The sequence below is a fragment of the Brassica napus genome, chromosome C3, assembly GCF_020379485.1.
Source record: "Brassica napus cultivar Da-Ae chromosome C3, Da-Ae, whole genome shotgun sequence".
Lineage (NCBI taxonomy): Eukaryota > Viridiplantae > Streptophyta > Magnoliopsida > Brassicales > Brassicaceae > Brassica > Brassica napus.
This window is the reverse complement of record NC_063446.1, coordinates 16,387,847-16,415,765: the sequence shown is the minus strand read 5'-3', so window position 1 is coordinate 16,415,765 and position 27,919 is coordinate 16,387,847. Positions and strand designations below refer to the sequence as shown.

At 32.6% G+C, this 27,919-nt stretch overlaps 5 protein-coding genes and 1 pseudogene across 10 annotated transcripts; 4 read left to right on the top strand and 2 right to left on the bottom strand.

The window, feature by feature from the left end:
* Positions 1 to 6: 6 nt before the first annotated feature.
* On the top strand, positions 7 to 3,813 carry LOC106409146 (cell division control protein 6 homolog). The gene is made up of 16 exons (XM_013849824.3): positions 7 to 412; positions 542 to 635; positions 699 to 919; positions 989 to 1,063; positions 1,139 to 1,248; positions 1,339 to 1,445; positions 1,550 to 1,609; positions 1,714 to 1,787; positions 2,105 to 2,155; positions 2,254 to 2,303; positions 2,449 to 2,530; positions 2,640 to 2,729; positions 3,006 to 3,068; positions 3,179 to 3,274; positions 3,409 to 3,498; positions 3,626 to 3,813. Exons 1-16 carry the CDS (start codon positions 107 to 109, stop codon positions 3,656 to 3,658), a joined length of 1,602 nt encoding a protein of 533 aa, XP_013705278.1. The 5' UTR covers positions 7 to 106; the 3' UTR covers positions 3,659 to 3,813.
* Positions 3,814 to 4,046: 233 nt separating this feature from the next.
* LOC106411289 (anthranilate synthase alpha subunit 2, chloroplastic) lies at positions 4,047 to 6,969 on the top strand. 6 transcript variants are annotated; one of them, XM_013852029.2, is made up of 11 exons: positions 4,049 to 4,366; positions 4,438 to 4,631; positions 4,717 to 4,906; positions 4,989 to 5,140; positions 5,234 to 5,349; positions 5,429 to 5,675; positions 5,763 to 5,819; positions 5,888 to 6,040; positions 6,124 to 6,204; positions 6,282 to 6,368; positions 6,434 to 6,969. In XM_013852029.2, the coding sequence occupies exons 1-11, from the start codon at positions 4,135 to 4,137 to the stop codon at positions 6,794 to 6,796; spliced, it is 1,872 nt and encodes a 623-aa protein (XP_013707483.1). In that variant the 5' UTR covers positions 4,049 to 4,134; the 3' UTR covers positions 6,797 to 6,969. The 6 variants fall into 6 exon arrangements, with proteins under 6 accessions (XP_013707481.1, XP_013707480.1, XP_013707479.1 ...); XM_048752743.1 differs by having other exon boundaries at positions 4,435 to 4,631; XM_013852028.2 differs by having other exon boundaries at positions 4,432 to 4,631.
* Positions 6,970 to 7,721: 752 nt separating this feature from the next.
* On the top strand, positions 7,722 to 8,381 carry LOC106410894 (pleckstrin homology domain-containing protein 1-like). The gene has a single exon (XM_013851522.3). It carries the CDS (start codon positions 7,722 to 7,724, stop codon positions 8,157 to 8,159), a length of 438 nt encoding a protein of 145 aa, XP_013706976.1. The 3' UTR covers positions 8,160 to 8,381.
* Positions 8,382 to 8,992: 611 nt separating this feature from the next.
* LOC106410892 (UDP-glycosyltransferase 71D1) lies at positions 8,993 to 10,563 on the top strand. Its single transcript, XM_013851521.3, has one exon. It carries the CDS (start codon positions 8,993 to 8,995, stop codon positions 10,391 to 10,393), a length of 1,401 nt encoding a protein of 466 aa, XP_013706975.1. The 3' UTR covers positions 10,394 to 10,563.
* A 2,523-nt stretch (positions 10,564 to 13,086) lies between these two features.
* LOC106407627 (F-box/LRR-repeat protein At2g29930) lies at positions 13,087 to 15,245 on the bottom strand. The gene is made up of 3 exons (XM_013848501.3): positions 13,905 to 15,245; positions 13,669 to 13,809; positions 13,087 to 13,579 (listed from the first exon to the last, which is right to left on the bottom strand). Exons 1-3 carry the CDS (start codon positions 14,970 to 14,972, stop codon positions 13,244 to 13,246), a joined length of 1,545 nt encoding a protein of 514 aa, XP_013703955.1. The 5' UTR covers positions 14,973 to 15,245; the 3' UTR covers positions 13,087 to 13,243.
* Positions 15,246 to 23,781: 8,536 nt separating this feature from the next.
* Positions 23,782 to 26,658, bottom strand: LOC111207520 (annotated as a pseudogene).
* Positions 26,659 to 27,919: the final 1,261 nt, after the last annotated feature.

Genomic DNA, 27,919 nt, shown 5'->3' with positions numbered 1-27,919 from the left:
CTGCATGTACCGTTTTCCCGCTACTCCCATTTTCCCTCTTTGTTTTTTTTTTTCCCTTTTTCATTATTATTTTCTGCCATTTCCTCTTAATAAACCAGCATCGTCCATGAGATTTGTTCTCCACTTCGATTCGATCTCAATCTCAATCTCAATCTCGATCTCGCTCCTTTTTTATTCTACGATGCCTACCATCGCCGGTCCCAGTTCGTCTCCTCACAAGCACATCGTCGCCGCCAGATCGGAGAATACCGGAGTTCCTGAAGTCAACACACCTCGGAAACGCAAGCTGAGATCAGATTCCGCCGACGAGGTTGCATCGACGGCGATCGTAACTGAGAGTTCGTTTGCTACGCCGATGAAATGGAAATCTCCTCGACGGTGTGCTGTTTCAAGCCCCAAAACACTTAAGAAGGTAATCCAGTGAGCTCATAGTTCATATCCCTTAGATCTGCGTCTAGAGATTAGGATTTGATTAATTGTGAAAAAGATCGATTCAATTGCTTCTGCTTGTTTGCATCATCAGACCGATTGATTTTTGCAGGAAGATTCTAAAGGCAAGCTGGACAGTCCAGTGATGTCAGCCGTGAAGGATCGATTTGATTGTTTAGATGTTAAATCAAAGTGGAATCCTAGAGGTATACATGATCTCCTTCTGATTCTCAAGTATCAGTTTGTTGATGTACAATTTTAATGCACAGAGGATGATCAGATGAAAGCTGTGAAGGAGGCATTGCATGTGTCTAAGGCACCATCCACTGTTGTTTGCCGCGAGGATGAGCAAAGACGTGTTTTAGAGTTTGTTAAAGGTTGTATGGAGCAGAAGAAGGCTGGGAGTTTGTATATATGTGGCTGTCCTGGTACTGGGAAGTCATTGTCGATGGAGAAAATAAGACAACAGGCTGAAGACTGGGCACAACAGGTAATCAGTCTTGTGTTGTGTGTGTCTTCAGGACTTGGTGATATTCATTTCATTCATGGGTTCTTTCAGGAAGGCTTGCCTTGTCTGGAGACTGTGTCTGTTAATTGCACATCGCTGACAAAAACAACAGATATCTTCTCCAAGGTAAGACCATACCTGGTTTTTGAAGTTGTTGATCTCATTTCGATATAGTTGTTTATTGGGTTATTTTGGTTTCAGATACTTGGTGAGAGTGAGACCGGGAAGAAAGTTAATGGCCCCTCTTCACCTCTACAACGACTTCAGGTTTTGTTTTCTCAAAAGCAGCAATCATCCAGCACAAAGATGATGTAGGTTCCTTGTTTGGTTTCACTGTGATTTGATGACCTGCTAAGATTTTAAATTAGTAATGCTGTTTCTCATTCAAATTTTATATGCAGGCTGATAATTGCTGATGAGATGGATTACTTGATAACAAGAGATCGAGGTGTCCTTCATGAACTTTTTATGCTCACAACTTTGCCATTTTCAAGATGTATACTTATAGGTACCGTTCTTTGCGATCATAGTTATAGTTTAAAGTTCATTTTATGTGCCAGTTTCCTCTGCTCATACCAAATTATAAGTTTATATATCGTTTTTGTTCTCCAGGTGTAGCAAATGCAATAGACCTTGCAGATCGTTTCCTTCCAAAATTGAAGTCTCTTAATTGTAAGTATTTGTCCATCATTGTTTACAGTTGGAACATTCTTTAGCTTTGATAAAGAGCAACAACTGAGGTTAGTCCTTGAACTTATTTTTTTCTATTAATCCAGGCAAACCTTTGGTTGTCACTTTCCGTGCCTATTCTATGGAGCAGATCCTAAGGATACTACAAGAGAGGCTTGTGGTAAGTCTGCCTTTAATTTTTAGTATATGATGCCTTCTACAGAGAGAGACGCCTGATTAAGTGACTAGTAATTCTAGTGAAAATATTATGCAAGGAATTAGGATAAATCTATGGCCAACCGCCAATGTCAGGTTTCTGCTTCAAAACAGTTGGTATTCAAAAAACTATCAGGAAAAATATGAATAGCAGATTCAGAAACTTGTAAATAAGAAAATTTTGACCAATTTAAAACGTAAGAACTAGGATAAATGGTTAATATCTAAACTCGTACTAAATACCATTTTTCGTAAATTCTTATTTTTCAACTCTTATTACAGGAACTTCCATATGTTGCATTTCAATCAAAAGCCTTGGAGCTTTGTGCAAGAGTAAGAATACATATGCCAATTTTCTCTCCCAGTCTAGTCAACCTCCCTTTTCCTTATAACATTGTATATTGATGTTCAATATTTTTGTGTTGTGTCAGAAAGTATCAGCTGCATCAGGAGACATGAGAAAGGCTCTATCTGTCTGCAGGTGAATACTCTATTGAAAGTTTTGTCGTTGAAGTTGCATAAGATGAATGAGATAGAACTATCCTTTATATATTTTAATTTACTCTTCATATCAGCACACTGAAGTTGACAATCCCTGTTTTTTTTCATATTGAAATGATATACAGGAGTGCCTTAGAAATCTTAGAAACAGAAGTTAAAGGATCAACAGAACAAGAACCACAAAGTCCAGTTACAGAGGATCAAGTGGTTAGTATTTTCACTATCTACTTAACTCAGTTCACAACTGACAATGTAAGTAAGGATTCAAAGAACCTGTGGTCATAAATCATAATTGTTATCATCAATAACTATACAGGTCAAGATGGATCATATGGTAGCTGCATTGTCCAAGACATTTAAATCTCCAGTAGTTGACACCATTCAGTCTCTCCCTCAACACCAGCAAGTAAGTTATAGATCGACACTTGGTATCTTAAGTAAAACGATAGGAAAGGATAATACTTACAACATCTTTGTGCAAATCTTTAGTTTTGTTTTACAGTGTGATCTATCAGAAGTATAGTTAATATATGTTGAACAGATATACTAATAATAAGTTTTCGGGAACAAACACTAAGTCACAAATAAACTTAAGACCCATGCTGATGCTTATTTGGTTATGACTAAGTGACCTATTAGCTAGTGGACTGAATTCATATTTGCTTCAACTGAAAACTTGCAGATCATAGTCTGTTCTGCTGCAAAAGCATTTAGAGGAAGCAAAAAGGACAGAAGCATTGCAGAGGTAATGATATTTTATTGAATGAAGAATACATAAACACATATAACTAAAATCTTAAACGACAATTGTACATAACGTTTTCTATCCCTGTTTTTGACAACACTTGGATGCAGTTAAATAAGTTATACACGGAAATATGTAAATCTTCAATGATCACTCCAGCTGGAATAACAGAGTTCACTAATATGTGTACAGTGCTAAACGACCAGGTACATAACTTCGATCTATGTAGAATCTTTTTCAAGTTTATAGTTAGAATGACTCTCATGTTGTGTGTTTGGTTTTTTATATAATCAAAAGATAAAACAGAACCTTGAAAGAGTCTTATATTAAATTGGAACAGGGGATATTAAAACTGAGCAATGCTCGGGACGATAAGCTAAAGAGAGTGAGCCTAAGAGTAGACGAAGCAGACATCACATTTGCTCTTAAGGTATACACATACATACAACCCTTCTGACTTCTGTCTTGTTTCAAAATAGTTACATTACATTACATACTTTTTTCCACTAATTGCTGTTTTCTAACTCCTTAATTTTTTTGTTTTAATTGCACAACAGGAAATTCGATTCTTCCGCAACTGTCTTCTGTGATAAAGTGGTTTCTTCAATTCTTCTATAGCATACAAAAGAAGACTAAAAACTCAATACGAACTCACAGAAATTGTTATGTAAAAGGAACACGAACAAAATGTACTTTCTATTTATTTAATTACATTTTACTAATAAGAGCCACATTTACAATTTTATCATGTATTGGATTCGTGTGACAAAAAAAAATCATGTATTGATTCTACTTGTTATACATCACTGCGAAACACACAAATTAATTTTTGTTTCGGCTAAAGACAAAACAGTTTGAATTTTTCAAAATGAACTCAAATCATCAATCAAATAAATTAAATCCCCTAGTTTCTGCTCATTATGACGTCATTTATTGTAATTTTCTTAGAAAGCTTAGGGAAAACTGGTTTATTAAATTTAGTTGCGTCTGATACGAAATCACTCGTCAGTCTCTTTAAAGATTAAACTCTTTGGAGAATATAATTGAATAAAAGCCATCACTGGAGATGTCTGCCGTTTCAATCTCCTCCGTCAAATCTAACCTTTCGGCCGTTAAGGCCATAGCCGTTACACATCATCGACCGCCACCTTCCTTCCGGTGCCCGTCGTCGCTCGCTTCCCTCTCAACTACTACTTCTCTTCACTGCAATGATGTATCATCTATCTCCAGATCAAAACTCCTCCCACCCTCGCGTCTTCATCCTATCAAATCCTCTCCTTCACCAACCCCATCTCTAGGTACACACTATTAAAACTCTCCCCGGCCCCACCAAAATATTCTCATCGAGTTTTAACTTCTCCAGCAGCAGATTCATCAGTGAACCAGCTGACAAAGTTCAAGGAAGCAGCGGAGAAAGGAAACTTAGTTCCTCTATACCGATGCGTGTTCTCGGATCATCTCACACCTATACTTGCGTACAGATGTTTGGTTAAAGAAGACGATAGAGACGCTCCCAGCTTCTTGTTTGAGTCAGTGGAGCCTGGTCTTCAAGCTTCCAACATCGTTAGCCTTTTCTTTTTTTTTGAGTTCTTTTTTTTTCTTTTGAATTTCATGAATTGAAGATTTTGAGATATCATCTCTCTCTTAGGGGAGGTATAGTGTAGTTGGAGCTCAACCCACGATTGAGATTGTAGCCAAGGGGAATGTTGTCACTGTCATGGACCATGGAGCTGTTCGTAGGACGGTGGAGGAAGTGGATGATCCAATGATGGTTCCTCAGAAGATCATGGAGGAATGGGAACCTCAACGGATTGATGAGTTGCCTGAAGCTTTCTGCGGTAAGAGGAAGGAATCTATTAAAGCTATGATTTTGTTATTCGTAGTTAGGATTATTTATCTGATGAAGGGTTTTCTCCTTAGGTGGTTGGGTTGGATACTTCTCGTATGACACTGTGCGTTTTGTTGAGAAGAAGAAGCTTCCTTTTTCTAATGCTCCTGAGGATGATAGGAGTCTTCCTGATGTTCATTTGGGTCTTTATGATGATGTAATCGTCTTTGATCATGTTGAGAAGGTACACTCTTGTTCCATCTATGCTGCGTTATTATGGATATAAGAGTTTATCTAGCTAGACACGTAGTTGATTCATTGTGATACTATCCCACAGAAAGCGTATGTGATCCATTGGGTGCGGATAGATAAGGATCGTTCTGTTGAAGATAATTATACTGATGGAATGTACCAGTTGGAATCTCTAGTCTCTAGAATCCAAGACCAGAAACCGTGAGTGGATCATTCTAATACCAGTCTTATGGATTATAGTTTTCTCTTTTCTAACTGTAGATGTTTCTTTTGACTGCAGCCCCAAGATGCCTACTGGTTTCATAAAACTACGCACTGAGCAGTTCGGTCCTAAGTTGGAGAAATCTACTATGACGAGTGAGGCATACAAGGAGGCAGTGTTGGAAGCCAAAGAACACATCTTGGCTGGGGACATCTTTCAGATAGTTCTTAGTCAGAGGTTTGAAAGGCGGACATTTGCGGACCCTTTTGAGATATATAGAGCTCTTAGAATTGTTAATCCAAGCCCTTACATGGCTTATTTACAGGTATACATACACATACACCTTTGGTCCTTGTTTCCTTCCATATTTCTGAAGATTGATATCACTAATCTGTGGATTTTAACTTTACAGGCTAGGGGATGCATATTAGTTGCTTCAAGTCCAGAAATATTGTTACGCTCGAAAAATGTAAGTGTTTCCTCAGTACCTTCTTTGTTTACAAGTAAAATGAATGGCTCAATGTGTGTCCGCTACAGAGGAAGATTACCAATCGCCCCCTTGCTGGAACTGTAAGACGAGGAAAGACACCCAAAGAAGATCTAATGCTGGAGAAAGAGCTCTTGAGCGATGAGAAACAGTGCGCAGAGCATATCATGCTTGTTGATTTGGGAAGGAACGATGTCGGCAAGGTTAATAACCTTTTCTTTCCGTAAACCAAATAGCAGTTTTTGAGATGTAATCTATAACTTGTTGGAGTTGCTTGTGAACTCAGGTCTCAAAGCCTGGTTCTGTGGAGGTTGAGAAGCTCATGAATATAGAACGGTATTCACATGTAATGCACATAAGCTCCACGGTATGTCCCTATTGCAATTTGAGAAAAAAACTATGGTTTCTGCTTTGTCACTCAACAACATATCTCCTTTGTTGCAGGTAAAAGGCGAATTACTCGATGATCTGACAAGCTGGGACGCTCTTAGAGCTGCACTTCCCGTTGGAACAGTCAGTGGAGCCCCAAAGGTAAAACCATAAACACATTTTTACACATTCACCGTACTAAAAAAAAAGAAACTCACTTGATACAGGTAAAAGCAATGGAGCTAATTGATAAACTAGAAGTAACGAGACGCGGTCCTTACAGTGGAGGCTTTGGAGGCATTTCGTTTAATGGAGACATGGACATTGCCTTGGCTCTCAGAACAATGGTCTTCCCAACAAATACACGATACGACACATTGTACTCTTACAAGCATTCTCAGAGACGTCGAGAGTGGATTGCCCATATCCAGGCTGGGGCTGGAGTGGTGGCAGACAGTAACCCTGAGGATGAACAGAGGGAGTGTGAGAACAAAGCAGCGGCTTTAGCAAGAGCCATTGATCTTGCTGAGTCTTCTTTTCTTGAGACACCTGTGGTTACTAGGCCCCGCATCAACAACGTTTTAGAATAAGCATGGATTTTGCTTTTGCCAGTATTATCACACTCGAGCTGTTTGATTCGTGAGATTTTTCATTTTTGTGTTAGAATTTTTGGACTAGTGTCCTCAGTCTGTTCTGTCGGGCAAATAGTTTTATACTCTATTTCTACGGGGATAAAAACAAAAAAAACTCGGTATCCTCCTAATACATTTTATATACTTTCATTAAATCAAAATGAAACTATTAGTTAAGAAAATAACATTTTATTCCTATCTAATTTCTATTAACTACTAATGGGTTATGTAAACTTTTAGTCTGTCTTTAGAAAATTAATGAATAAAATGTTAAGAGATGCGTATTTATTTTGAAAATTGTATTTGATGAATGAAATTGGTAAGAATCAACAAAAAATCAAAATTTTGAATAACAATAGATTTTGAATCAAAATTTAAAAATTACCAAACCAATACAGCAAAATTTTATAATATTACAATATATCAATCAGTAACATAAGTTTGTTAAGAATTTAAAAATAGATAAACCAATAACAATAGTTTTCAACTCTTGAAAATCGTTAAACAAGTTACAATAAATTTTTAAAAAATGTTTAAAATTTATAAACCAATAACGTGAGTTCTTTTAAGAATAGTAGTAAATTTAAAATTTAAATAAATTTAAAGACCTTTTATGTTCTCGTCACATATATTTATTTATATTTAATGTAAAAAAAGTTTAGTGCGGAGAGTCTAATAATCAACAAAAGTCCAACTTCCACAAATAAATTAAAATTTCCAACAGTTATTGCGTGTCCCCATCATACGCAGAGAGGCAGCGTGAGCAGGGTCGAATTATTGAAAGAGTAGTCAATACGCTGCGTTTTCATAGAATCAATTGATAGGAAAGAAAAGAAATAATAAAAGGACAGTTGAGATTTTAGGAGAGAGAGAGGGAGAGAGGATGGAGAATCTCTGGCGAATCGCTACAGGCCAGGACCCGAACCGGCAAGATTACGAAGGAATAGAGTTCTGGTCGAACCCGGAGCGATCGGGGTGGCTCACAAAGCAAGGCGATTACATCAAGACCTGGCGCAGACGGTGGTTCGTGCTCAAGCGAGGGAAGCTCCTGTGGTTCAAGGATCAATCCTCCGCCTTAACCCGCGGATCTATCCCTCGTGGGGTGATCTCGGTGGGAGATTGTCTCACCGTGAAAGGAGCTGAGGACGTGGTGAACAAGCCTTTCGCCTTCGAGATTTCGAGCGGGAACATCACCATGTTCTTCATAGCTGATAACGAGAAGGAGAAGGAAGAGTGGATCAACTCTATTGGAAGGTCCATCGTGCAGCACTCGAGATCGGTTACTGATTCTGAAGTCCTTGATTATGATCAAAGGCGGTGACTTCTTATTTTTAGCTCTATGCTATGTTTGATTCCGTTTACTGTACCGTGTATGTATGTATGCCTCTCAAGTTCTTGATCCGACTCTCTGTCTCTTGTGTTATGGTTTTGTTCTGTATCTGATTCTATTCCACTTTTGTCTTTCCAGCTTCTATATTTGCTTTTTCAACAAGTTGTTAGACTATATGATTGATGTTTTCGTTAAGAAGAATGAATTGGTATCTATCATCTGTGATTAGTTTATCAGAACGATTTAGTGACTGTGAGTTTTTCCTCTTTATCTTCCCTTTTGTCTTCTTCAGCTTCTATTTTTGCTCAACTCTTAACAGATTCAATGAATTCTTGAACACTATGTGGTTGCTGTATTCTGGTTTTGTTGACCGACTTAAAAAGTTATAAAGGCTGTGTAGAGTTTCTGAAGATTAATCTGGTGGTCTCAAGCTCCTGCGACGAGTTAGATCAGTAACATAAAGGTTTTCAGAACAAGAACAAGCTTCCAGGATTCTCATTGATATATCATCTGTGGAGAGAAGAGATGCAATCATCAGTTTCTTTTGGTTTGCTTGTAGATGGAAAGAAAGTAGCTTTCTTTTTGGTTGTGGATCCCACTCTTTTTGATGTAGTCGGCCAATATTTTAACTTTCTTAGTTATCTTCCTCTCTTGAAACAGCCAAGGGCCAACAGCTCAACATTAGGTAGACCGAACGCATTAGCAATCATCCATCATCATGTCTGATTATGACAAAAGTCAAATGTAATTAATTTTCTCTTCTACAATTTGTAGATTGATGCTCTTTTGTCAACACAAGAACAAAAGCTTATCTGTTGTTAGAGATGGGGATTACAGAGCTCATCTTCATCCCAACACCGACTGTTGGTCATCTTGTTCCTTTCCTTGAGTTTGCTAGGCGTCTCATTGACCAGGATGATAGGATCCGTGTCACCGTCATCCTGATGAAGCTACAAGGTCAGTCTCATCTGGATTCCTATGTTAAGTCAATTGGCTCGTCTCAGCCCTTTGTTAGATTCATTGATGTCCCTGAGTTGGTAGATAAACCATCATTTGGTAGTTTTCAGTCTGTGGAAGCCTTTGTGTACGATTTCATTGACAGAAACATCCCTCTTGTGAGAGATATAGTCATGGGTATCTTATCTTCTCCTGGAGTCTCGGTGAAAGGGATTGTTGCTGATTTCTTCTGTCTCCCCATGATTGACGTTACAAAAGATGCAACTCTTCCTTTTTATGTCTTCTTGACTACAAACTCCGGGTTCCTAGCTATGATGCAGTATCTAGCAGATCGACATAGTAAAGACACATCGGTTTTCGTAAGAGATTCTGGAGAAATGTTGTCGATTCCTGGGTTTGTAAACCCTGTCCCAGCCAACGTTCTACCCTCAGCTCTGTTTATTGAAGATGGTTATGATGCCTATGTTAAGCTTGCAATCTTGTTTAGCAAGGCCAAGGGGATCCTAGTGAATAGCTCCTTTGATCTTGAGCCTACCTCTGTGAACCATTTTCTTAATGAACAGGACTACCCTTCTGTTTATGCCGTTGGCCCCATATTTAACCCCAAGGCCCAGCCTCATCCAGATCAGGACATGGCCCGTCGTGACGAGTTGATGAAATGGCTTGATGGCCAGCCCGAGGGGTCAGTTGTGTTTCTTTGTTTTGGGAGTATGGGCAGGCTAAGAGGTGATCAAGTGAAGGAGATAGCAGGTGGACTTGAGCTTTGTCAGTGCAGATTCCTCTGGTCACTCCGCACTGAAGAGGTGGAAAATGAAGATCCTTTGCCCGAGGGATTCCTTGACCGTGTCAGGGGACGAGGAGTGATATGTGGTTGGTCTCCTCAGGTGGAATTACTAGCCCACAAGGCAGTGGGAAGTTTTGTTTCTCACTGTGGATGGAACTCAATAGTAGAGAGTTTATGGTTTGGTGTGCCAACTGTGACATGGCCCATGTATGCAGAGCAACAGCTCAATGCGTTTATGATGGTGAAGGAGCTGAAGCTCGCGGTGGAGATGAAGCTTGATTACAGGGTACTTGTTGATGAGCTTGTAAGTGCAAACGAGATAGAGAGAGCGATTCGGTGTGTGATGATGAACAAGGATGATAATTTGGTGAGGAAGAGAGTGATAGATGTCTCTCAGATGGTGCGGAAAGCTACCTTGAATGGTGGATCTTCGTATACGGCTACTGCCAAATTTATACAGGACGTGGCAGGAATCAAGCCTTAGCCTTTTTCTTTGTCCAGAAGACGCAACCTTTTCCTAACTGCAACCATTTCTTTCGTGCATTTTCTTTCACGAATTCTATAAAGATGTGTATTCTTTCGTGAATTGAATATAATTTTTTTAAACTATATGAACTTTTGATATTGTGCTTAAATGTATATTAATTGACTGTATATGTAACGTAGTGTCATCGTTTAAAACGCCATTTAGCTAATTTTATCTCTAATTAAATTTTGTTCATTTATGAGAATATAAAATATCTAAACTACTCAGCCGAAGAAATTAATTCATATTAGTAGTGCCAAAACAAGATATATATATATATATATATATATATATATATATATATATAATATAGTTTTTGTCTTTAATTCGTTTCAAGTGAAAGTTAAACCCAAACAAATAAACTTAGTCTATAATAACTTAAATCACTTGGTTATAATACAATTTGAACATTAATTTAATGTATTATATAGTTTTTTGTCAATTAAATAGAGAAAATTGTCTATTATGCCTCATTTTAAAAAGACATTATTGAATCCGCACACGTAAACAAAATCCGTAGAAATAGTTTAATTATTTCAAAATATCAGTGCTACGGGCTACTTTACGAATTAGCAAGCTAACAGCAATGACGTGAAACAACAATTTAATAACACATTAGATTAAGATCTGCGCCTTGCGCGGAATAAACATTATATATATAAATTATTTTATGTATTATATGTTCTTACATATTATGAAATAATAAATATATATTGAATAATTAAAAGTTAGTAACTATTACATATATAATTAAATTGGTGCGACCGTATAAATCAATTTTATTAATCCAAATATTTTTTAAAATATTTTTTGATAGGATATGTAATTAAATTTAAATAATATTAACATACAGAGTATATTTTTAATATTAATGTCTATTTTATTTTTTTATTTTTTAAAAAATGATGTTTTCTACTTATATGTTTTTTTTTATCATATGTATTTTTAATAGCAAAAACTTTAAATTACTGATAACAAAATTTTCATTGTGAGATCAATAATTTTAGTAATTGATAATTTAAAAAAATTTATCAATGTTAGTTCAAAACTTTTATCAAAAAAAAATTTTCAAAGTAAATTTTGAAACAAAAATATTTATTTATTCAATATGGTTTATAGTTTAATTTAGAATGATATATATACATATATATTTTAAATCTTAATGATTAATTAAATTAGACTTTTACTTATATGATTTTGTAATCATTTGTATTTTGTCATAACAAAAATTTTAAACCATGGATCGCAAAATTTGAATGTGAGACTTTTAACAGTTTTAGTAATTTATAGTCATTTTTTAAAATTCAAAATATAAAATATACAGAAAACTAAATTTTTATAATATGGTTATTGCGTTTTTTTAAAAATTATTTTAATAGTTTTAAATTAAACAAATTTGATAGAAGATACATTTCAGATCTTTATTATTCAAAATCATAAATTGTCATATATACTTTACCCACATTAGGCAATTCTGTAATCTTTATTTAAGGAAATAATAAATGACATTAATAATGAATTTATGGTTAGTTGAATAAAAAGCTTATTATATAATTAGATAGATCAACCTATTTCTCTAATAATTCTAAGAATCATCCTAGCGATGACACGTGGGTACAAAAAGAAGTTGTAATGTTTCATAAATACAAATAATATATAGGGGATTTCAAATAGCAAATTAACGGGAATGATACATAACTTTTCTTTAATGAGAAGACTTATTTTTCAGATTAATGTTTGCTCCCAATACGATATTTCTTTGTTTAATTACTCTTTGTTGCTCTCTTCAGCATTGTCTATGTCATGTGCAATAATCGTTCAAGTTCATATAGTATTATCTTAATTTAAAATTCTTGTTCTTCTTTCTCTGTCTCATATAACGTATGTTGTCTAGTGTTGTGTGTACTTTAGATTATCCATGAGTAGTCGCATGTAACAATTAATGTCTTCTAAAATAATATCAAGTGTAGCAAGTTAGATCAATCAAAAACGATGAACATGAATAACATTTATAGTCCAGGCTAAAGCTCATTGGTTATTACATGTTTTCATTTAGTAGTTAATGAGTTTAATCCATCTATTGGGCCCTAGTCACATTTTGTTTGGATGACAAATGAATTATCATTAAGTGGGTTATTTTTCCCATATTTAAAACGCGGATTATCAAAAAAGGTAGAAACATTAAGGGTAAACATATGGATTCCCTTCTTTTCTGCTAATTTTGGTGTATGTTTGCTAATTTCTTCGTTTATTATTGTCATGTTTAAGAAGAATAATTGTACAAAAATGGTGTAATTGCATATATACTTCTTTTTGGCAACTCAAGCCTCGTCATCTACAATACTAGTAAGTTAGTAAGTGTACCAAGTTAGGTAAATGTCAAAAACGATGACAATAACAAGCAAAATGAAGAAAATAACAAGCTGCACGTGGGCGAAAATCTTACGGAGATCTGGGAAAGTGTGTTAGGAAACTTCCTCCCCAAGATCGGGGAAAGTGAGTTACGAAAATCTTGGCAAGAAAAGTTTTGATGCTCCATCAAATTGGTCAAGTGAATTGTAGATGATAAAGTATGTTGTTAGGCATTGTGAACTATTTTCTTGAAAGATATGCAATTACTCTGATATTTTCCTTAAAACTGGAAACTGAAATCAAACTGAATGAAACCTTAAAAGAGCCGCTTGGTTTCAAAGATCACTAAAAAGAGCCGCTTGGTTTCAAAGATCACAAATAAGTCTACTAGAAAAGTAAAGTTTGTCATCTAAAAGATCATTAAGCCTCAAAATGATTTTCTTTGTAAGAAAGAAATCAGAAGAAATAAACTTGACAGTTTGATGAAGAAGCTATGGGAAGCTTAGTAAGAGCACTGGTGATTCTCTGGTAGTTATTGTTAAAATTGTCGTCTTCTTCGTGATTCTTAGCTTTGACACCAACCTTGACGGTTACAAGACTTTTCAAATTTCCCAAGAAATGCCTCATCTGTTTCAGCTCTCTACGAGTTCCTCCATACCCTGAAATGTTTAGAACCTTAACTTGACATGCTGATAAACAGCATATTTCCTCCTCCTCCATCTTCTTCATCCTTTTCTTAGCAATGCAAACACAAGCGTCCCCGCATCTATCTGTGACTTTGTGCACAAGACCCTGAAAGCATAGACACAGCAAAATTAATGTAGAATAATATATAGCAATGAAGGGGTGTCTGTAATAAACGAAGTAGATATTTACCCTACCTTGATGGCTAAGGTTTCCAGGTTTGGAGAGTTGTTGAGGAGAAGTGGCAACACTTGCCAGCCTCTTTCTTTGTCACTCTCAAATGATAAGGTAACGAGGTTTTGAAAAACCGGCATTGATTTGCAGTATAAGTGAAACACCTGGAGATTTATTTATAAACAAAACATATCTAAGAACAGAAACTTTGCACTTCAAACTGAAACAATAAAAAATAAGAAGAAGCAGCAATAGTGACCTCAAGAGAATCCGAAGACAAGCGAAGGGTTTTAACATTGCTTATCCCTGCAACCAGATCCGTAACATCAGGAACATCATCATCATCATCCTCACCACTACCACTATCATTGTCATCCTCATCTGAAACTTGCTCATCAGATGATTCAAGATCCAGTATAGCTTCAATATCCTCTATATCATCATCATCTTCACCAAAAGCACTACCATCATCATTATTATATTCTATAACATCAACCTCACCATCCTCCTTGACAACTACAACTGGCTCCTCTCGGCATGATCTAAGATCCAGCCTAGCTTCAACAAGCGAGCTAAAATCAACACGATACTGTCTCGTGGCGTAACCAGAATAGTCAAGGTAGACAAGACTGGGTGTCCGAAACAATTCAACATCGGGAGAAAGAAAATGGTAAGAGACGGTAAGCCTCTTAAGGGAAGGATTGGAGACACCAATGGAAGAACTCAAGCCCAGCCCATCAGAAGCACCATAATGTAGCAACAGTACATCAAGCAAGGGGCAGCCAGAGATGAGAAACTCAAACATATTATCATCCCAAAACCAAACAGAAACGAGATTAAGTGTTTTGAGGTTTGGGAAGAAGACGCCACCCCGAGGAGGAGTGAGAGTGCCATCGAAACAAAACCCACCGTATAAAGTAAGCTGGACGAGTGTGTTACTCGTGAAGAGCTGAGATTCTATACTCTGCATAGATACGATTTTCAAGTGAAGTTCCAAGAAGCCGCTCTCGAGGACGGTGCGGATCCAACTGTCCACTCGAGAATTTTCATGTTTACAGCTCAGAGAGAATGATTTTACGATTGAGTGAGAGTTGCTTAGGAGAGCAAGTGTTGTGTCCACAAAACCAGAGAAGCCTTCAGGGTTACCAATCTCGTCACTGAAATCAAGGGTGTCTACAAGAGAAAGCAGGTTCCTCCACCTTTTGGACAGAACCGCTGTGGAAGCAGCAAGTCTTGTCGGAAGCAACGACAGGATTTTGCCGAGAACCTCATCTGGCATACTGCTGATTAAATCTCTTGAACGCATAGAGACCTTTTGAGCAGACATAAGATTAGGGTTGGTTTTTGACTGAAGAGGGAAGATCGACGAACTCGAAGCGGCTTGATTTGGAATTGGCGAGGGTAAATGGCCAGAACGCAGCGGTTTATTGATTATGACATGTCATTAAATTTCCCAATTATCCCTTATATACTAAACCGCAAATCACATCATCAATCTATATAGCTGACACGTGGAAAATCTATTTAAAAAAATTGAAAAATACAAAAAAGTAAAACACATTATCAAAACAAAATATGGAAGTTTAAAAGAAAAACAAATAACCAACCTTTTACGATTATTGGTAAAGCAATTTTTATGAATTTTTCTTTGCATCTCTTATTTTTATGGAGTCTAAATATAAACTAACAATTTTCTTATTTTTCTCATCCATTATACAGTAAAGCACAAATCACATGGCCAATAAAATTCTGACACATGGTATATATTTAAAATTTTGAATTAAAAATACAAATTCACAAAAAGCTTTTTGTAACAGAACCGTTATTTATTAAAATAATTGATTTCTATTATTTTTACATATAAATCAAGATAAAATAAAAATCAATAATATTTCTCTCACTACTTCATGATCTCAAAATTTGAAACCGTTAAGACTTTTTCTTTACAAGATTTGACTCATGATGCTATCAATTCTTCTCAATCTGCAATTGTTCCACTGACTTTTTCTATAATTTCAATGTCTAACAAGACAGATCGATGACTTCTAATTATTGTATCAACATTGACATCAGGACTACAATTCTATGTCCAGGTCGACATGTCTTCGGCCAAACAGTGGCAGCAATACTCTTTTTTTTTTTGATCAAAACAGTGGCAGCAATACTCTTAAAAAAACATCTTGGGAAGTTGGCAGATGAAGTTAAAATTCAGGTTAGTGAAACTAATTACATACGGTCAAACTTTTCAATACTTAGATCATAATTTATGTCATGTTGATTTTTTTCATGAACCTTTTTTCTTTTATAACCTACTAATGATTTTTTTTTCTTTCTTTTTTCTCTTTTGGATATTGGTAAAAGCTACAGATTTTTTATGCAGATATCATGATAAAAAAGGTAAACTACACAAATTAGGTCACTGCCGTTTTTTAAATTGACTAAATTAATTCTCGATATGCTTGAAATTTTTTATTTGTTGTGATGGTGATGATTTCAGAGAGGAAAGTAACAAGCTCACTAATAAACTTGAGAAGCACCACAAGATGAAGAAAAGAAAAATGTGGTGATAACTAGAAGCAAAAACAAACTGGGCTTAAGAAACTCAAAGTGGTAGAGGAAACAAAAAAGAATCTCATGTCTGCTTTCTAGATCAAGGCCTAATCTCAGGTTGGTTTTCCTTATTTTATACATGTTTTTATAATTGTATAGATATAATATTTTTGTTTACTTTAGGAATTAGGAGTAATATACACATTTGATTTTATTTTTTCTTATATAGTGTTACCTAATTCTGTAGAGTCCCGTAAATATACAACTTGCAATGACACATCGAGAAGAACTAAAAAACTACAAGAGATAACGTCAATATTCTACAAAAATATTGTTTATATCTAACTATTTTTTACGAGAGCTATGGTTTTCCTGAATTTTATCTCTCATACTAATATTTTGTTGGTTTTGAAAAAGTTAAATCAATCTTTTATCTTGATATGTTGGGTCTATATTTAAGTGCTGTAAAATATAAACAATAGACTATTTATTTCTTTAACTTTATCAATAATAACCCTTATAATAATAACCATGTTTCTATTAATAAAGTTTCTTTAGAGTTAAAAAAAATAAAATAATACATATTGTAGGAACTTTTACATATTTATTAAAAAATATATGTTTACAAATAATAATGCATGTGCGTAGCACGGGAGAGAATACTAGTATACTAATAATAAGTCAACCAGGTAGTAATCGTGAAACATCTTATAGTTTTTTTATATTTCTAATTATGTATATCATAATTTTGTTTTATGCAATTAAGATTTTTTATGGTACAATTAGTTAGGTTAAATTGACTGACATTTGATGAACAAATACAAATTTCTAATGTCACAATTTACTTAAAAAAATTTATCAGCTATTTTTATGTTGTCAAAATTATGTAGAATATAGTTTAAGTTTTAGGATTACATGTTTTAAGTTAAATTAAGTTGGGGTTAAAATAAGAGTTCGATGAAATAATGCAACTACATATTCAAATGAATGGTTTAAGCTGATGACACTTCAGCATATTTCGCTGGTGATTACCATCTTAACTAATCTCAACTTTAAGCAATTGCAGTAATTAAGTTAATTAATAGTTTGAACTTTATAGCGAAGATAATTAAATAGTTTGAAATTCATGATACACAATAATCAGATTAACCTTCTAGCTCAATCAAGTCATGGGGGGAATTTGTGAACCAATATTTTACTTTATTTTGATCATATTTTTCTTTTTATGTCTTTTTTCTGAAAGTTTTTTCTTCTGTTGTCTTGCATAGATAAATAGCTAAATCTGAAAAATTGATATGTTACTTCGTTTAGATTTGAAACTTAGTTTTGGTTGTTGTAGTGACTATCATTTTCATGTTCCTCTCTTCTTTTCAACTTGATCACTTTCTCATACAATATATTTTAAAAAATGCATGAATGAAGAACCAATTAGTGAAGATAAAAACCGAAAATAAACCAAAGAACAAACCGTACCACAATCTATAAACTATTGACCTATCTATTCATGTAAGAAATCAATTATCTAAGATAAATACAACAGCAACAATCTAACTGTCGACATTAATATTCTTCTCAAAACTGATCTAGAACCGTGATCATCACAGCAGCACCGGAGTTGCCACTCCCAGTGTCTCCTCGTTGTTGAGTGGACGGTGTTGGAGTTCTAGAGCCGTTGAAGTTAGGATTTGGACCATACATGAACTCCTTCTACATCATTGGTCGTCAAATCAACCTTACGTCTCCCAGTCGTGATGGTTGGAAACAATGATAAGAGTTGAACCGAGAATGACTTAACCCTATAAGATGTCCTATCTCATGAACAGCCATTGATTCAAGATCAAATCCGCTCTCTCCGATGGAAATCCGTCGCCACAAATCAACTGGAGACTATCCAGTTCTCGGTGCTGTCTAGGTGGAAATGTCCATTTGGGGCGAGAACGCATGCGCTAACGTTCCCATATAATCATCAAACGGTTCACCATTTCCATGATCTCCAGTATAGAATCCGAAGCTGATATCGGAGGTCGAGAAACTTTCAACGTGTCTGAAAACGCTCATATACCAAAACCCTTTATGTTCACGTGAGATGCAAATTTGGAAACATATTTTGTTAATTATGCGATTTTGGTTTGAGAAGCTCTGTGCAAGCGACACATCACCCTTCTAAAATTGGAATGCTTGTGAGGATGACATGTGTCAATTACTATGTGAATACATTTATTACAAATGTTTCTCCTTTAATATATAAGGGATAAATAGTATTACTCCGTGCTACGCACGGCTCAGTTCCACTTGCATTTAAATATTTTTTTCAAAAATAATTTTATTTTATTGTGTTTTATCAAAATTGATTTTATTTTAGTCACATCTTTTGGACGTGGTTATCATTTAGAAATAATATATTTTTATTTTTATTATATTTAATTAAGTTCCTTAAAATAAATTTCCTTAGAATGAACATAATAAAACTAAAATTATTCATTTTGTAAAATAGTCAATTTTATATAATACTTACAAAAATTAGTAAGATAATGAAAAATGATTTTTTTATAAAAACAAAAATTTTGTGTAGTTAAAAACAGATTTTTGAAATGATTAAACTATATCAAACAAATTTGTGAATACTTAAATTTGGTGATAATAATTGTTGACATTATTTTTACTCGGCAGCCGTGGCATCACATTATTTTATTCTTGGTCATAGATATTATTTCTTCAAAACTAAAAAAAAAAATATATAAAAAAGTTAAACAGTAGCATATGAGAAAAGAATCAAAGAAGAACTAATAAATATACCACTTGGTTTCAGATTACTTACGGTTATGCTCTTGTTCTTAGTTTGTTGCAGAGAAAGTTCGTTTGTTTGTTTTCTTGATCTTTTGCCTTCTTCGCTCTATGTTTCTGTATTTATTGGATGCAAAAGCAAGGGAAGTAGTTTCATAGAGATAAGCCATAGAAAAAACATATTATAAATATTCATTTTCCAGATAAGAGTTGGATATATATGTTTATAGTTACATTTTTGTTCCTAAAACTTTGATTTTTCATTCTTCTACTGGAAAATTAAGCTTTTGAACAAAGTACACTCAAGTGACATTTTAAACTGAAATGAATAATTTAGAGATTATTAAATGAGAATAAGAGGAAACTGTATATAAATCAAGAATAATCATAAATTTGTATGGAATGGTTTTTGATCAGTGAAGATCTCAACATTAAAAAAATGAAGCTATGGAGAAGATGAAAGAGAGACGAAGAAGAAGATAGAGAGATCAAACATAGAGTAAGATACATAGGTCAAATGTATAGAAGATAAACAGTTTTAATTTTCAAATTGTATTCGAACGTTGTGGTGATCATGTGAGAAATTTTAGGAATTTTGGTATTTGAAAAAATCAGGATCAAAAACATTTTTTATCTACATTATTTATTTTTAATAAGTTATGCCACGTGTCAGGATTTAATTAGTTATATGACTTGTGATTTAGTATATAACAGATTTCTCTAGAATTAAATAATAAAATTTGATTACTAAAAAGTAAAATTGGCATAGTTATATATTGTTATTGAATTGTTTGTTGTGGAGCATCTCCAACCAACATAAATATTTAAAAAAAATCTATAAATAGAAATAAGATTCATTCCATAATATTTATCAAAAATCAATGAATATTTTTTTTAATTTATAAAAAAAATTCCTTTATAAATAATTTAGTGGAATAACTAGTATTTATTTAAATAAAATGTATTGAGTAAAATGCTCTTTTATTATTAGTATTAAGGTTAAACTCATCTTACTAATGTGTGAGTAAGTAAAAAGGTAAGAAATAATATTTTTAAAATTAATAAACATTTGAAAATATTTAGTTTACTATTTTTTATTGTTCTCGTTAGAAACCACATATTTTATCATTATTTAAAATATTTTCTTGTAAATTTAATTATTTTACAATTTTACAAGTTTTAGGTTTGTTCTTCTTTTATTATAATAGTAAATTAAATAAAATTTCTCAAAATTATGGATGAAATAACATGGATTAATTTTCCATCTGATGCATCTGTGTTTAATCATTTGTACCTTTTTCTTTTATACATTAAAAAGAACATATTTGTTACTATTGGGAGAACTGAATAATTGATTTAGTGTAAAGGCTTCTTTTTCTAATTAGCTAAACATTATAAAGAAAATATTAATCAAAACAGTTTAAAAAATAAACCACCTGGAGATGATTTAGTGTTAGGTAGACTTTTATAGAGATTCGGATTGAAATCAATCACACAACACTAAATTCGTGTGATTATGCAGACATGAAACTAGGATCTGAACCTTATTTAAATATCTCGAAAAATTGTTCAGTTGTTCTTAGTCTAAGCATTTTTATAGGTTTGAGATACTTTTGGGTTAATAAAAATTATTTAAAATATAAAATTAAATTAAATCTTTATATGCAACTAAAACAAAAATAAATCATGTCTTCCAAATAAATAATTAGAAGTTTCAAAACAAATATTATTTTTTGGAGTATTATTAGTAATTATTTTATTCCTTTTGCATTGTAATTAATATAGTATATTTACAATTTTACTATAATCTTTTATTATTAAAAACTATTTTTGCTTATTTTTTAATCAGATATTCTAATTTATTTGAAATAATTTATATGTATCATGTTTAAATGTGTACTATAATTTCAGTTTAAATAATATCTGTTCACCAAATCTCTCTCTTATATATAAAATGTAAAATTTGAAAATGTAAAATTTGAAAATGTAATATGTCGAATATATTAGCACGATAAAAAAATTGAAGTAAAATATGTTAAAACACTATTTTGTTAATAAATATAAAAATAAAAGTAACCTCCTATATTATTTTTACATTTTGTATATATGTCTTTTGTCATCACATTATGAATATATGTCTAACTTTGTAAAGATATAAATGACCTTCTTATTCATTTGAAACATATTTTATGTATATTTAAATTAAAACCTATTAAATGATGTGATATAAATATAAGTGATGAATCATCATCAATAAAAAGAAAAACATATATATATATATCACACACACACGCACACACACGCACATATTAGTATAATGCAATTTAATAATTGTCTTTAGCCTTTTCTTGTTCTATAAGAAAAATATCCTTTGGTTAGCTAGTCCTTTTCATTTGCTTACCTTCGAACCTACCTTGTTAGTTGTTCCTTTCTATGATGTTATAAGGTTGTAAGCCTATAGGTTCAAATATCATATTGGACGAATAATCTAGAACCTGGTTAACATCCGCGCCTTACACGGATCAATATTATATATATAAATTATTTTATGTATTAAATATTTTTACATATTATGAAATAATAAATATATATTAAATAATTAAAAGTCAGTAACTATTAAATATATAATTAAATTAGTGCGGACATATAAATCAATTTTATTAATCCAAAAAATATATTTTTTAATATTTGATAGGATATGTTATTAAATTTAAATGATACTAACATAGATAATATATTTTAGTATATTTTTAATATTAATGTCTATTAAATGATGATTTCTACTCATATAGTTTTTTTGATCATTTGTATCTTTTATAGAAAAAAATTTAAATTACTGATAACAAAATTTTCATCGTGGGATTAATAGTTTTATTAATTTATAATTTAAAAAAAATAAGTTGTCAATGATCGTTCAAAAATTTTATCAAAAAAATTGTTCAAAGTAAATTTTGAAACTAAAATATTGTATTTTATATGGTTTATAGTTTAATTTAAAACGATATATATATTAATCTTAATAATTAATTAAATTAGACTTTTTACTTATATAATTTTTGTAATCATTTGTATTTTGTCATAACAAAAATTTTAAACCATGGATCATAAAATTTGAATGTGAGATTTTTAACAGTTTTAGTAATTTATAGTCGTTTGTAAAAATTCAAAATATAACTTATACATAAAAATCTAAATTTTTATTATATGGTTATTGTGGTTGTTTAATTTATTTAATAGTTTAAAATTAAACAAATATGATAGAAGATACACTATTTTTTATCAAATCTTTATTATTCAAAATCATTAATTGTCATATATACTTTAGCCACATTAGCAATTCCGTAAATTTTATTTAAGAAAATAATAAAGTACATTAATGATGAATTTATTGTTAGTTTAATAAAAAAATTATTATATAATTAGATGGACCAACATATTTCTCTAATGATTCTAAAAAATTAAAAATCATTACAGTGATGACATGTGTCTACAAAAAAAAGTTGTAATTCTTCTCAAATAATATATAGGGGATTTAAACCGCCAAGTCAATTCGTGTTAATTAGTTTCTTAACAATTGTCAACGCGTCAAGTTACACATTCTGATGATGAATATTGATTGATTCCTTACTTTGTATGTCATTGGTCTTGTTTTGCCAAGAAATTTTTGATGTTACATGAGTTGGGCACTGTGAACTATTTTCTTGAAAGATACCGAACAGGGAAATTTTTTGATATTTTCGTTAAACTTAACCGAAAACTGAAAATAAACCTTAAAAGAGCCTCTTGGAAACTTGGAGGTTGATTGTTTGTGGTTTTTGCTTTAGTTTTTAGTTTTTGCTTTTGTAAAAACCATTTTTCATCCAATCAAGTTTTTGGTTTTAGTTTTTTGTTTTTATAAAAACCATTTAAGTTGCCAATCAAGATTTTCAATAAATAGATTCCCTAAAATTTAGGGAAACTAGTTTTTGAAAAATTTAACCAATTTATGAAGAAAAACCAAAAACTAACTTTTGTGAGCTTTTATGAAGAAAAACGAATTTTGATTTTTTTTGTAGAAACTACTACATTATAATTAATTAATAATTAATAAATAATATTTTCATAAAAATTAAAATTATCATAAAATATTTTGTACTTTTAATTTGTGTTTCAAATCTGTAAATAAATTTATATATTTTATAAATAATATTATTTAATTTTAAAACTTAGTTATTAGTTTCTATAAATAAAACAATTGAATTATTTTAATAATTATTAGTCACATTAAAAATAACAAAAAATTATAAAAACATAATATGTTTTATTAATAAAATATATTGTATAATCCTGAATTATAAAAATTGCCATTCAACTTTAAGAAAATTTAAATAATTTATATAAGAAAATTTATAATTAGTTTCAAAATTTTATGTATTTTTATTTTTGTATCATTTATAATATTTATATAAGAAAAACTATTTCTATTCAAGTTTTAAAAATTAAAAATAATTTATATAAGAAAAATTTCTAAGTAGTTTCAAAATTTAATATTTTTATTTTTGTGTAATTTTATATATATTTTATGATTTATATTTTACTATAATATATTTTTTATAAAAATATAATAATTAAAATATGTTATTGTATTTTATTTTAAAATAATAATCATAGTATTTTGATAAATTTCAATATAAATATTTATTTATATTTTATTATATTATTTTAAAGTAATGTATTAGTTAATTTTTGAAATTTTTAAAAAAATACAGCAAATCCAAAAACTAAAATCTAAATCTAAAAACCAAAAACCAAAAACCAAAAGCTGAAAACCAAAAACCAAAAACTAAAACTAAAAACTACCGAAACAATCATCAACTTGGTTTCAAGGGTCACAAATAAGCCTACTAGAATAGTAAAGTTTCGTCATCTAAAAGATCATTAAGCCTCTAAATGACTTCCTTTGTAAGAAAGAGATACAGAAAAAATGAATTTGACAATTTGATGAAGCTCTGGGAAGCGTAGTAGGAGCATTGGTGATTCTCGGGTAGTTATTGTTAACATTGTTGTCTTCTCGGTGATTCTCAGCTTTGACACCAACCTTGACGGTTTCAAGACATTTCAAATTTCCCAAGAAAAGCCTCATCTGTCTCAGCTCTCTACGAGTTCCTCCGTACTTTGAAATGTTTAGAACCTTCACTTGACATGTAGATAAACAGCATACTTGTTCCTCCATCTTCTACTTTTTTTTCTTAGCAATGCAAACACAGGCATCCCCGCATCTATCTGTAACTTTGTGCAAAAGCCCCTGAAAGCATAGACACAAGCAAAACGCATGTACAATAATGAAAGGAGTGTGTGCATCAAAAGAAGTTGATATTTACCTTGATGACTAAGGTTTCTAGGTTTGGAGAGTTGTTGAGGAGAAGTGGCAACACCTGCCAGCCTTTTTCTTTGTCACTCTCAAATGATAAGGTAAGGAGGCTGTGAAAAACCGGCACTGATTTGCAGTATAAGTGAAACATCTGGAGATTTATTTATTATCACAACAAAAAAAAACAAACATATATAAGAACAGAAACTTTGCACTTCAAACTGAGACAATCAAACATAAGAAGAAGTAGCAATGGTGACCTCAAGAGAATCCGAAGACAAGTGAAGTGTTTTAACATTGCTTATCCCTGCAACCAGATCCGTAACATCAGGCAAAATATCATTTGGATCATCCTCACCATAAATACTATCATTAGATCATCATCATCATCCTCATCAACAACAACTTCTATATCATTATATTCACCATAACCACTATCATTGTCATCCTCTGTATCATTATTCTCATCCCCATCTAAAACTTCCTCCGCTGATTCAATATCCAGTATAGATTCACTATCATCTTCATTATCTATATCACTATCCTCATCATCATCATCATCATATCCATCATCCTCAACCACATCAAAACAATCCTCCTCGACAACTAAAACTCGCCCCTCTTTTGATCTAATATCAAGTCTAGCTTCAACAAGCGAGCCCAAATCAACAGTATACTTTCTCGCGACAGCCCCTCTTTTGATCTTAATGGCAGGATTCGAAACCTGGATGGAAGGAATAAACCCAAACCCGTTACAAGCAGAGGGATGACCATAACTTAATAACAATTCATCAAGCAGTGGGCAGCCAGAGATGAGATACCCATACGTCTCGTATTATCCCAAAACCCAACCGAAACGAGAGAAAGTGATTTGAGGTTTGGGAAGAACACGCCACCTAGTGGACCAAGACCAACAAGAAAAAACTCGTTGGTTAGCGTGAGCTTGACCAGTGTGTTGCTCGTGAATAACTCGGATTCTATATGATGAAAACAATTACTATCCAAATGAAGTTCCAAGAAGCCGCCCTCCAGGACAGTGGGTTGAACCCATTTGTCCACTCGAGAACTTTCACAATGACGACGTACTAGAGAACGTTTAAAAGTAAGAGAGAATGTTTTGATGATTGAAGAGTTGCTTAAGAGAGCAAGTGTTGTGTCCACAAAATCAAAGACGCCATGAGGGTTACCAATTTCGTCACTGAAATCAAGGGTGAAAGCAGGTTCCTCCACCTTTTGGACAGAACCGCTGTGGAAGCAGCAAGTCTTGTCGGAAGCAACGACAGGATTTTGCCGAGAACCTCATCTGGCACACTGCTGATAAAATCTCTACAACGCATAGAGACCTTTTGAGCAGACATAAGATTAGGGTTTTTCACTGAACAGATATCGATCGAAGAAGACGAAACGGCTTTGATTTGGTTAAGAGGAGGGGGATTTGACGAGAGATTTCGAGAGTGAAAGAGCCAGAACGCAGCGTTTTATCAATTATGACGTAGCATTAAATTTTCCAGTTATTTTCTACATCTTCAGGTTTCTACAAAAATAATAATAATAATAATAATTAAGCGTGATTACTAAAAAAAAAATAACAAAGGACCCACTATTAACCAGTGTAGGTTTTTTTTTGTGGCTAAGACCGGACAAAATATCCGGAACCAAAGAACCGATCCGAAACCGATCCGAAAATCAGGATTTCGAACCCGATCGGATCCAGAGTAAATAACCGAATTGGTCCTAAATTGATGTATCCGAAGAATGGTACCTAACCCGATCCAAATCGAGAACCGAATGAGTATCCGAAAATATCCAAAATGTAAATATATATTTACAAATATTATTTATAATTATATGTATAATTATTTTAATAATTTAAATTAAAATTATAAATTAAATATATTAGTTATTTTCAATACTTTTATGTATTTTCGGATAATATATGATAATTTGAATAGAAATACTTAAATAAAACCGTATCCACTGAGTATTTTTGGTTATTTCTTTGTATATTTGAGTAGTTTGGATATAAAATACCAGAACCGAATCGAGTAATATGGTTACTTTGGATACTATTATCCGAACTTATTTCAGATACATTGGTTATTTGGTCATTTTCAGGTTCTTTTTCTTTTACATCAGAACCGAATCCATCCAGACCCAGAAAGACCCGACTTGAACCCGACCCGAAATTTATAATACCCGAACATAGTCTAATTTCCAAACCCAAAAAATCCAATACCCGAAAAAACCGATCTGTATCCGAACAGGTACTCGAATGTACAGTTCTAGCTGTGGCTAAGACGCCAAGCTTGTTTAGAAGTTTAAGAAAGTTCATTGAAGTAAGAAATCATTGCAAATTTTGTGGTTTCTTTTCCAATATCATTCTATTTTGTTTATTTGAAAACTTAATAACTTAGATAAGTTCAAACCCCTCAATCTTAACCCGTAAATATAGCAAACAGATAGAGTGGGTAGGTTTGATGATCCATGAATTTGACTTCGCATTGATATCTTTAATTATAGTGTTTATCTTGTTACTGGTTATAGGCAAGTAGAAAACGATTTGAAGATGAACAAAGAAAAATGCTAGTGTTTTTTTTTTTTTTGACTAGCATTTTTCTTTGGCGGCAAACCAAAAGGGAAAGTAATTATCCCTTTTCTTATGCGTTATAAAAATATTAAATTATAAATTTGGTATATATGCCGAAACTATTTATGTTGGTTCGTATACGGTTACGAATATGCAATATTACTAATCAGATGTTGTATTTTAATTAGAGTAAAATTATATTTTCACTCTTTTTATTTTAACACTAAATAATTATCTATAAACTATAAAACTACAATTCTATTTGTCTTATAAAAATTCAAATCTGTTGCATCACTTAACTGTTATAGAAATACAATATTCCTTGTTTATGCCATATATTTTGTAAAAAAAATTTCTAATTAATTTGTATAGTTTCATTTTTTTTAGTTGTATTACAAATCTCATAACGTAAAATCATTAATGAATCTTTAGTTAAATTATTAGACTAGACTCGCTAGATAGATTTCCACAAACCCTATTACATTTTCTTTATAATAACAGTGAAAATTACATGAAAATATGAAAGGCTACTGCACATTTTCTTATGTGGTATAAAAATATTAAATTATAAATTTGGTATATATGCCGAAACTATTTATGTTGGTTCATATACGGTTACATATAAATACTTTTTATCGGTATATTCCACTAAACACTAAAATATTGAAGATATTAAATATTTAAGATATCATTGTCCGTTTAGAATTTCAAAGTTAAGCGTGTTCGACCTGGAATATCGGAAGAATAGATGACTTATCGGAAAGTGATTCGCGATATCGTGCAAGTGAATCCAAAACACGGAGAAAAGTCACGTGGTGAACGGGTGGATAGTTTGGTAGGCGGTCGGGCCGTTACATCTACCACGTCCTGTAACACAGGTGCAGCCTCTGTGAACAAAAATGCTGGTTCCATACGGACAGGTGCAGCCAGTGGTATGGACGGGCAGGGCCGGGTCTGAATAGAAGTCCATCGAGCATGTGTTTGGAGCCTGACGAATATATAG